Source organism: Phyllobates terribilis, unplaced genomic scaffold, assembly GCF_046119375.1.
Source record: "Phyllobates terribilis strain yellow unplaced genomic scaffold, ASM4611937v1 Scaffold_2__4_contigs__length_985480577, whole genome shotgun sequence".
Taxonomy (NCBI): Eukaryota; Metazoa; Chordata; class Amphibia; order Anura; family Dendrobatidae; genus Phyllobates; species Phyllobates terribilis.
In genome coordinates this window covers 857446300-857458317 of record NW_027362762.1, presented here as the reverse complement: position 1 = coordinate 857458317, position 12018 = coordinate 857446300, and the positions used below count along the sequence as shown (strand labels likewise).

The 12018-nt window shown below is 42.9% G+C and overlaps 1 protein-coding gene across 1 annotated transcript in view; it reads left to right on the top strand.

Moving 5' to 3' along the window:
• The window catches only part of TMIGD1 (transmembrane and immunoglobulin domain containing 1), a 53032-nt gene extending 44298 nt beyond the window's left edge, over positions 1-8734 (top strand). Inside the window, exon 6 of the mRNA XM_073667973.1 lies at positions 8367-8734. Coding sequence (XP_073524074.1) covers positions 8367-8399 — 33 coding nt within the window. The 3' untranslated portion in view covers positions 8400-8734. The remainder of the gene's footprint in view (positions 1-8366) is intronic.
• The last annotated feature ends 3284 nt before the right edge of the window (positions 8735-12018 follow it).

Below are 12018 nucleotides of genomic sequence, written 5' to 3'. Positions count from 1 at the left end.
CTGCATGTTACTGGGCTGTGAACAGAGCTCCCACTACAGAATATTAGGCCCTCCTGCCACCCTCATGGATTCTGATATGAAATAAGAACATCAGTAACGCGCTGAATGGCATTTTGTAGGGCTCCAGTGGTGCTCTTCGTGTTCCTCCACCCAAAGGAGTAGATGCCAGTCCTGTTGCTGGGTTGATGTCCTTTTACTCCTTTTGTAATGGCACGTCCTGGTATATGCTCCATGCTTTTGAGTCTGTTCTGAGAGACACAGCAAATCTTCTTGGGAGGACACATATGGAAGTGCCATCCTGTAGGAAGGAGCTGGACCACCTGTGCCACCTGAATGGACTGTAAGTATCACCCAATGCTACCAGTAGTGACAAGGACACTAGCAAAATTCAAAATTCAAAAAAGACAAAAATCGGTCAGGAAGAAAAAGGAGAGAGCAATTGTCTTGGTTTTTTTGGGGTTTCTTATTGTTGCCTCTCCAGTACACCAGACCAAAAGACTACGATTCACAATCGTTTCTGCTGCACACCTGGACCGGTTGATAGCCACGGTGTTAATTGATTTGTGGTTATGTTATGATGCTTCTGTTTTCCCTATTTTTGAGAAGTGTAAATGTAAAAGCAGAGACAAAAATATTTTTTTTGCGCAGTATAATTTTATTTCGGGATGGTAAAACCACTAGTGTTGAGCTTTGAGAAGATGGTAATTCTTCAAAAATATGTTTCATGGTTTAATATGGTCAACTGCGCCCCATCTCTAAAAACCATGTTCTGGGAATTACTATCACATATGGAACTAGGAGGCACATATTTCAGTGTAGTTAGCTCTGCATCTGATGTACAGTATTATTGCCTAACCTCATATTATTCTAAGAACTTCCAGTCATTTCTCGGTGCTCACACTTCTTTGAACTGAGCAGAGCATTGTCTCAAGTAGACTTTAACCCGGATCAAATGTACCGGTGAAGTAACAGAATATTCTCTATAACTGAACATGATGCTTTCACAATTCTTTGGTCAATGTGTTGTATGGAGATTTCCCATGTAAGATTAGTGGCATGTTGTTATAACATGTGACATCTAATATACAAAGCTCACATTCCCAGAATATTCAACTGTCCTACAAAAAGCCGCTTTCACAACTACAGGATTGCTTCTTCACAAGCGCACATAGGGCCTGATTCATTAAGACTGACATTGTACTCGCCCTTCTTTAACCCTAGAACGCATGACCATAAAAATCTACTTTTTCACATACCTGGGGCCTTTTAGGCCCGTGTGCAAATAACATGGAATAACTCAAACAAAAATGACAAACAACTATATACCTGAGGAATACCTAGAGTTTCAAAATTCTAACTAAAGTAATCTTGCAGAAAATAGAAAACAATTAACAGGGCGGGCCTGCGAGGCCCCAGGTATGCGTTCTAGGGTTAACCCTCCGTCACATACAATATCGGTTCTAACGAGTTCACATACAATGTGACTGTCAGGCGCAGGCTAGAAAAATACCTATAATATCTAATGTTTGCAATTTCAGTGCTCTAAAAGTGATCAGTGACCTTCATAGGGATGTAATAAAAGAGACTACACATAATCAGGTGCAAAAAAAACCATTTACTTAACCTGGAGGGAGGGGATTTCCTCACAATCTGGTGAGGAAGGAGAAATGAAAGTAAAAGAGATGTGCCTGTCAGGCCTATTGTATGTGACGGAGGGTTAATAAAGGGATGTTTTGGAGTCAGATACAACAAATTGATTAAGAGGCTCAAACACCTTCATATGAATTCTGCACAACTTAACTGTGGCGTGCACCTCGCCAGAATGTTACTCCAGTCAAAGACTGGAGTAACATTTCTAAATTAAGAAACTGTCACTTTACATGAATTTGACAGGTGTATTTTTGGTAAATTGTTCCCTTTCCCTTGCTAAGCTGGAACTAATAGTTTTCATGTGATAAAAAGATCTAGCTGTAGGTATGTGCTGTAAAGGATTAATTCTAACATCAGATCTAATGATAACAGCCGGCCGGTGTCCATGTGCAGATTGGTTGCCCTAGTTAAGGTTCATAGTCACGATGTGAACTCATTCCTTGGCTCAGGATCCTTGTACTTCTCAGCTTGACTTGCTGCGTCTTGCAGGGAATGTTCTGTGGCTTCTCTAAAACTCAGTGCAAACTGAATTATGACTCATGACAATTAATTATATAAGTGGAAGGTTGAAAATAAGGTCACGATCCTCACAGCTGCTTGTACTAGTTCTATGGCCACCACCAGCCCCAATGCTGCATGAATCAGCTCACATAGATCCAACTGGCAGCTGCAATTATATTATTTTTTCCCATGCCAGAAAGTTTTTAATTGACACAAATTTTAATGAGTATCCCTTACGCCTGAAATTTCTGTTTGGTCTTGCAATTGAACGTATTAGTATGGTGGGTGTAACTACAATAAAAGTCCATGTACTGTGCCGTTATGCATTATGGGTAGCACTTTGGCTCTTTCAATATTTCATCCTTATTACGGGACAATACTTTTACATTACATTCAAGATATTTCATAGAACAGGTAAAAATGTAGATAAAACTGTACAAGAATGAGCCTGTATACGCAGCTTTAGGCCATATTCACATGTAGCGTAAATGCTATTGTTTTTTTCTGGTGTTAAAATTCTGTTGTTTTTAACAGGTTAACCCTCCGTCACATACAATATCGGTTCTAACGAGTTCACATACAATGTGACTGTCAGGCGCAGGCTAGAAAAATACCTATAATATCTAATGTTTGCAATTTCAGTGCTCTAAAAGTGATCAGTGACCTTCATAGGGATGTAATAAAAGAGACTACACATAATCAGGTGCAAAAAAACCCATTTACTTAACATAAAACTAATAACTCTGAAATACAAACATTTCAAAACTCCCGCCAAATAGTCCCCAGTTCGACTCTGTCCAAAAACTCTACAAAGAAAATTTATGGAAACAAACTTAATTTTAAGGTACCTTAAGTACTATTAAACACATATTCAATCAGAATTAGATCCTGAAGTTTCCCCAGAAAAATTACACTTGCAGAGCAAAGAGCAAGAATTACACATCATTTTTGCATGTGTCAGGCAGATTGCATTATGACATTTGTGACATTCATAATTAGAAAGCCTTCTGATTCCGCTTTCCGTGGTGCAGGTGGTGCATCTCCTTCTTTTGGGAGGTGGTGCAGGTGGTGAATTTTCACTATCATCTTCTGGGCGGAATCTTTTGAGCTGAACTTGAAGGCGAGAGGGGATACCGATTGTTTTCATACTTCTCCTGCGTAGCTCTCCAAGCACTAGTTCATGGGCCAATTTTTTCAGATAGAATCGTCTACGGAGTGGTTCAAGCTTGTTTTCAAGGTAAATGACTTGTGAATTTATACCACCCAAATTCAACATAGCAAAAAATATGACCATTGGCCAGCGTTTGGTGTTTCTGCTGACGTTGAAAGTTGAGCACATCTGATCAGCTGTATCAACACCCCCTTTGGTTGCATTATAAAATGTAATTATCTCCGTTTTTTTTTGTGCCTCAGTCCCAGGATCGATGGCATCATCATCATGAAGTGTTGATAGAAGTACAATTTTTTTTGCTTGTGGTACATAGGAAACCAAAACCTTTCCATTATGGAATGCAAACATACTGCTGTACTGTTGTCTCCCTTTCACACTTACAAACTGTGTAGGCCATTCTTTTTTATTTTTTCTTACAGTTCCGACATATGAAAGCTTCTGCATTTTCAGATAATCAATCAGATCACAATTTGAAAACCAATTGTCAGCTGTTATATTGCGACCCGATCCAAACAAGGGCTCAGCCAGTCTTTTTACAACATCACTGGGTTTGTTGCTGACACAGTAAGGACCTTCTGCTTGTTTTCCTGCATAAACTTCCAGGTTGTAAGTGTAGGTCTTACTGGCATCAACAAGGGCATACATTTTTATTCCATATTTGTTAGGCATTGATGGAATATATTGACGAAAGGCACATTTACCACGAAAACTAGGGAGCATTTCGTCAATAGTGAGATTCTCCCCAGGGCAATAGCTTTTTTTACAGTTTTCAACAAATTTTTGGAATATATCACGAATTGGAGCAAGTCGGTCATGTGTTTTACGTTCGGTTCGGGTAGTTCTGTCGTCAAACCGAAGGCAACGAATTAGAAGCTTGAATCTGTTTATGGACATAACAAGGCCAAATTTTTCAACTCCATCCCCATCTTTACTCCAAAGTTCCTCCAAACTTTGTCTATTTGCCCTATAAGCTCCTGCAAGGTATAATAATCCAAAAAAAGCACGCAGTTCTATTTCATCTGTGGCCTTGATGGTTCTGTTGCAGATGAACTTGTCCTTTATAATGTCTATATATTGGTTGGTATATGTGTCAATAGAGTCCAGAATGTCATCTGTGAATAAACTATTCCAGCATTCAACTGCAGTTTTTGCATTACTTGCAGTTCCTATAACTGCAGGAAGGTGAGTAATAATATTTTGAGGTTCCCTACGTTTTTTCTGGAGTGGCTTCTTGTTCCATTGTTTTTTTTTTATCTTTTCTCATATAATAAGATTCTACATCTTCATCCTCATCACTGTCACCATCTTGCTCTGTTTCAGAATCCACTTCACATACTTCCATCTCATCATGAGAATCAATCTCACTTTCCTCTCCTAAATCCTCATTCAGTGTGGGGTCTGCATCATCTAACAGCATGTTTGTTACTTCCTCAACATCAAGGTTTTTTGATAAATTGTACATTTTCCTCTCCATTTCAGCAGATAATCTGAAGCAAGAGAAGGAATATGTGTTAGGGAACTACTGTATATGCCTGAGCAGCACACTTTCTTTTTTAATCTGCCTTATTTCTATGAAATATCCTCACACTTTGTGCTATACATTCATAAAACAAGCTAAATAAACAATTGTGATGAATAAAAACATAAAATACCAACCTTATTGAGTGTGACGTGTTCACATACAATGAGCCTGAGAGATTAGCGCAGTCAGGGCTGGAGTCAGCACCCGGCGTACCCGGGCCCTGGAAAATCAGAGGGGCCCAGCCGCCCACTCACTGTCGGGGCCCGGGCCCACACACCCACCCGCCCACTCACTGTCGGGGCCGGGCCCACACACTGTCGGGGCCGGGCCCACACACCCACCCGCCCACTCACTGTCGGGGCCGGGCCCACACACCCACCCGCCCACTCACTGTCGGGGCCGGGCCCACACACCCACCCGCCCACTCACTGTCGGGGCCGGGCCCACACACCCACCCGCCCACTCACTGTCAGGGCCCTGGCCGCTTCCTCGGCACCTGTTCAGGGACGCAGGCGCTGCTTGATTGCCGGCACTTCCCCCAGACATGGCCGCGCGCTGTCCGGCTGTGTCTGCTAGTAATGACACGGCAGGGTCGACGGCACTGCACCTTTAATTGTGCTTGTGTGTCGCTCCTGCCGCGTCATTACTAGCAGACACAGCCGCACAGCGCGCGGCCATGTCTGGGGGAGTGCCGGCAATCAAACACCGTCGGAGCGGAGGTCCTGCACAGATGGGCGGGAGGGGCCCGGACCCGACCGCAAGTGGGCCCCTCTGATGTTCCAGGGCCATGAAGTCTGTGACACGCCGGGGGCCCTGCACTGCCCCATACCCGAGGAGCTGCTGGACAGGACACTGGACCGGGGACAGGTGAGTGAGGCTTCCCCAATCCCCATATTAAAAATATTAGTAATGGGTCTGTGTGAGTGCATGTATGTGAATGTCAGTGTATATGACTGTGTATATATATTTGTCTGTTTTATCTATGTGTATGTCTGTATGTGTACATATGTCTGCGTACCGTGTGTGCGCGCGCATATGTCTGCGTACCGTGTGTGCGCACGCATGTCTGCGTACCGTGTGTGCGCACGCATATGTCTGCGTACCGTGTGTGTGCGTGCATATGTCTGCGTACCGTGTGCGCGCGCGCATATGTCTGCGTACCGTGTGCGCGCACGCATATGTCTGCGTACCGTGTGTGCGCACGCATATGTCTGCGTACCGTGTGTGTGCGTGCATATGTCTGCGTACCGTGTGTGCGCGCGCATATGTCTGCGTACCGTGTGTGCGTGCATATGTCTGCGTACCGTGTGTGCGTGTGCATATGTCTGCGTACCGTGTGTGCGCGCGCATATGTCTGCGTATGTGAAGGATGAGGGGGCAGGCTGGGCCATGTGTAATAAATATTTATATATTTATTTCTCCGCCGTATCTGTGCATCATGAATCGTGTATGTGTTAAAAGGGCCCACTGAGACTCTTTCGCCCGAGGCCCAGAAAAACCTGGAGCCGGCCCTGAGCGCAGTTATATCTGTCCTCCTGAAGCTCTGCAATCCAACTGTGGTATGAGGTTTCACAGAGCTGCTAGAGACAGGAGACTACCTGGAGGGAGGGGATTTCCTCACAATCTGGTGAGGAAGGAGAAATGAAAGTAAAAGAGATGTGCTTGTCAGGCCTATTGTATGTGACGGAGGGTTAAGCAATATCCATATGACTTCATGAAAACTCATGCCTGTTGTGGGATTTTTTAGTGCATTTTTTATCCATTTTTTTTATCTATTGAATTTTATAGGAAGCCTGAAAAAGAGCAAATCACAATAGCGTTTGTAAGTGCAGAATAGCAGCGTTTCTACAATTTTAAAAATACCGCTTGTAATCTATAACTATTGTTATTGCGTATGTTGGATTGGACACCTGTGAAAAACATGCACAAAAAGTTCAGCATTAAAAAAAAAAATGTTTTCCAAACGTGGGATTATGGCATAAGACCACATTCGCACATTCAGTATTTTACAATCAGTATTTATAAGCCAAAATCAGGAGTGGAACAATCAGGAAAAGTATAATAGAAACACGTCACCACTTCTGTATTTGTCACCCACTCCTGGTTTTCATGTAAAATACTGACCAAATACTGAACATGTGAAAGGGGCCTAAAAGTAGAAAATCAGACAGTTCAGGGGTATTGCTATGGTGTTAACCTGAGTGCATTGTAGCTGGGGTGTCCCATGGGTTATTGTACATAGTTTCTGTGGCACACCAAGGCCTCCATTGCCAGTATGGCAGTATGATAAGGACAGTGGTGAAATTTACATGAAAAAGTTAAAGGGATTATCCAGCCTTTTAAAATTCATAACATATCCTTAGGGCTCATGCATACAACCGTTTTTTCCGGTCCGAGTGCATCCGTTAAAAAAACAGATAGCACTCGGACCAATGTTATTCAATGAAGCAGTGCAGATTAATTTCTTCACTAACCAAGTGTGTGGAAAAAAAAAAATTACGTTTTACATTTTTTTTTTTCTCTGAAAATTGTATGAGAATCACCCATTCAAGTCTATGGGCGCAAGAAAAAAAATTGGATGGTACACTGATTTGAGAAAAAAAAAATCTCACTTTTCTGGATGAAACGCTGGACGATTTTTCATACTATCACGTGAACCTACCTTTGGAATAAGCAATTAATACCAGATTGCTGGGTGTTTGTCTCCACCAATCAGCCATTGAAAGAGGCCACTTTCTCATGCGAGCGTTGTAGCTTCTTTGATGTTTACTTCAGCCTTCTGAGTGGTTTGTACTTTCCGACATTTTTTTTTTTTTTTTTTACAACTGAGCGTTTATTGAATTTTCCAATAAGAATTACATAGTAAAAGTACAGAAATACAAAATATAAAGTAATAGCATTCAAAGGAGCAAGCTACCATCAAGAATAGGTGCACTCGGGACCCGAACATCAATGTCCCAAGTTCAATCTAAGGGAAAGATATTGACACAAAGAGGAAGAGATATAGCTGCTCCACAGACTCCGAGATCTGTCCTATAAACCATATTTATTAACGATCCATCTGAGCCCAGTATGTACCCCCAAAGGTTCCAGAACACTTCAAAATGATCAGGAGCGTTACTGAATAAATCTGTAAGATATACAAGATATATGAAGCATGGAATAACAAGAATGCAACTTTCTGATGGTGGGTGGGCCGACCTCCATTTGCATGCTATTAAGCATCTTGCAGCTGTGGTAATACGTAGTAGGAGCTATTGGGACTTATGGACAATCTGGAAGGCCACCATTTTTTTTTTTTCATGGGGTTATTGCAGCTTTGTTATCTTCACCGAAATACCTTACTTTTCTTACCGGCAATGTACATCTCCTTTGTATGTGAAAAATGTATAGTCTTATGACCATATTAAAAATAATTATAAAGCATGTATAACCATTTTTATTTAGGTTATTGGAAACGTGAAACATTTAAGCAAAATTTCACACATTGCACAATTGGTAATCGCTTGTTTCTTTTTGCAGTGCAAGAAACGTCAACATGAGACTGCGATGTAGACACACACCGATGGTGCACCGATGCATTACAACATTCTGCTTTTGACTGCTGGATTTATATAAAGAGAAGCCAATGATTTCCATAAGGATTCCCTGTCTGTATTCATTAATACAACTCCTTTTGTAAGAAACTTTATTCCAGTTACATCTGTTCTGCACTTACTCTTTAAACTAGACGAGATGAAGGACACGCTGACCACCCCGCTGATTTACAGGAATTGCTTTACAATGCACCCTTAGCAGAGGCACGATGGGCATTGAACTTCTCAGTAAATACATTGCCATCAAACCCATTCGCAGCATGACTCATGGACATTACAAAACCATCTATTCTCTCCGGGTGTAATTCATTATTATTGATGTCACATTGTAAATTGCAGTAATTGCTCCTGATACTGTCAAAAAAATACCACTCTATTACGTTCCGAGTATGGGTTTAAGGTTGACCTGTTTGGCAGAGGTAGACTTTTTATGGAACTTTTTTACAGCAACTTATTGATACATTTCCAAATTATTATACATCTGTGATGCTCACAGCCTTCCCTGGGAAATGGGGTACTCGGCGCCGGGTCAGAAGTTGGGGAGGCAGTCGTGGCCTGGACCCGTTCCGTGCCCAGGGCCGTCACATTAAAAGTAATGGGCTATCAGGATTGAGTGGTATTATCGACTACGCCACCTGTGGTGTCTGGTGATGCGCCACCAGCGCTGCTAGCAGTCCTCTGAGGCTGGATGTAGTGGCTGCAGGCGATGTTATAACTCCCCACAGGCGGAGCTGGGCCTCAGGGCAGATGTGACAGGAGGATGGGGAGAGTAGTCCTGGGTCACTCAGGGGCTGTGTGGTGCAGTGCAGAAATGAAGGAACCAGAGGCCATAGGGATAGTCTTCCAGGTCTTTTACTCACAGTTCCTTTAAGCAGCGGCAAGGCTTCTCCCTGCTCCTCACGGATCACTGCGGCCACCAGGGATGAGGGCTCAGCGCACCCAAGGAATTCAGGTACCTCGATCAGGACCCTCCGAGTGTTCCTAACAGTCCCCTTTGAACCTCTCCTGTGTGTGTGCGTGCAAAGGCTGGGTCCCACTCGATAAGCGCAGGTAGAGGGGTACAGGTGGCGTAGGCCGCTCCGTCTGTATCCCTCCCGGGATCCACTAAGCCTCCGGGCTTTTCTGACTGAGACATGAAGTAACAAAGTCAGATATCAGGGGCCGGTCACCCCTCTTGCAGCAGGAGTCCCTCTGGCAGGGCCAGAATGGAGAGTACAGGTGGCGTACGCCGCTCCGTCCGTGCTCCCTGGGATCCTTTTGCTTGTGGAGCTGTCACTAAAGCTCCCAACCTTCTCAAGCAAGGGAACTTGACCGGGGTAGAGACTCTGTTAACTCCTTCCCGCTCCTCGTGTCAAGGTCAGAGCACGAGGACCATGTATCTTCAGCACACTGCAGGCTCCTACACAAGGCCACTGACAGCTGCAAAGACCACAATCAAAGAACCTTGTGCTTAAGATGGCTGGCTATTATATATGAAACTATGTGTGCAAACTAAAACTGTGTTCTACCCTTCACCCACTACATGGTTCCCCTAACTTTTGGTTCCCCTCACTTGTGATCCTGCTGATGCAGCACTATGGTGCATACTTGCCTCCCATAGGTCAGGAGTGTGTAGTGTTGAATGTAGATTCAGGGTCCTGACCAGTGCACCTTCCTTACCTGGGTGAGGAGACACTAGACCTGCTGACAGGCTGCAGTATCCCCCATTGTGGCGACCGAACCCTCAGGGGCGCCACACATCCAGCCTTACTATTACAAAACAATGGCTTTGATGAAATACTAGTAGTAATAATACACACTGCAGCAAAAGAATAATAGTGCGATGCAAACAGTAAATTTACCTGGAACATAAATCCTGTAGCAGATGAAACCCAGATTAAAAGTCCACACAACAGATGAAACAAACGTAGCACCAATCCGAGCCTTGGTTTGGAACCAATATCTTTGAAGTTTATACAAAACTTTTGGTTCAAAACTAAATGGCCCTTTAGCTACTAATTTGGACATCTCAAGCTTTCTGAGCTAATGCATATGAAATAATAAGTCTACCGCACACAAGTGCATTATTGTCTCAATGAAGTCTATAGATGTGCTGTAGTCATTAGCCAAGAGCTCTGGAGATTTCCATGCTACCATCCATAAAGGGAAAATTTGCTTAAAAGAGTAACTGTCATTTTAATTTATATTCCATAAATCAATAATACACTTGACAATAAGAAACTTTATAATATATCTTATCAGAGAAATCTGCTTCTTTCTCAGACAGGATTGATCATTTTCAAAATTCTCAATTCTGGGGTAAAATCTGTATTCAGTGAAGATTAGTGTTGAGCGATACCTTCCGATATCAGGAAATATCGTATCGGATTGGATCGGGCCGATACCCAAAAAGTATCGGATATCGCCGATTCCGATACCGGAACCCAATGCAAGTCAATGGGACACAAATATCGGAATGAAAATAAACCCTTTCTTTCCTTGTAGGTTAATTCTACATGAAGTAAAACAACTAAGAATAATGTAGAATGACATGAAAAGCCGGCAATTCATCAGCGGCATTCACCGGTACCCGACAATTTACAACAGAAAGAATAGAGCTTCACACATAGATTAGATAGATAGAAACATGTCAGTCACATATATATGAAGTACAGTGACAGTGTTGCTTACAGAACTTGTCATTTAGTGTAAAGGATTTATTTAAAAAAATATTAGTGTTTTCGTGCACCGTCTCTTTAAAAAAGCCGGCCGGCAATTCAGCAGCGGTACCCGACAATTTATAACAGACAGAATAGAGCTTCACACATAGATTAGATAGATAGAAACATGTCAGTCACATATATATGAAGTACAGGGACAGTGTTGCTTACAGAACTTGTCATTTAGTGTAAAGGATTTATTTAAAAAAATAAGTGTTTTCATGCACCGTCTCTTTAAAAAAGCCGGCCGGCAATTCAGCATCTGTACCCGACAATTTAGAATAGAAAGAATAGAGCATCACACATAGATTAGATACATAGAAACATGTCAGTCACATATATATGAAGTACAGTGACAGTGTTGATTACTGTACTTGTCATTTAGTGTTAAAATAAAGGATTTATTTAAAAAAAAATTGGCGTGGGGTTCCCCTTAGTTTTAGGCTCTAGCGGAGGTTAAGCAGACAGCTGGGGCAGATGTTTGAAGCCTGGGAAGGGGGTAATACCCACAGAGCTTCCCAGGCTACTAATATCAGCCCCCAGCTGAATACCTAGCCTTTACTAGCTATTAAAATGGGGGAACCCCTCAAAAAAATAACGTGGGTTCCCCCCTAATTTAATAGCTAGCAAAGGTTAGGCAGACAGCTGGGGGCTGATTTTAATAGCCCAGGAAGGGTGCCATGAATATTGGCCCCCTCCCAGGCCAGAAACACCAGCCGTCAGCCGCCCCAGAAATGGCGCATCCATAGGATGCACCAATTCTGGCACTTAGCCTCGCTCTTCCCACTGCCCTGTAGCGGTGGCAGTGGGGTAATAGGGCTGGGGTTGATGTCAGCTTATAATGCCTGCTGACATCAAGCCCAGGTTAGTAATGGAGAG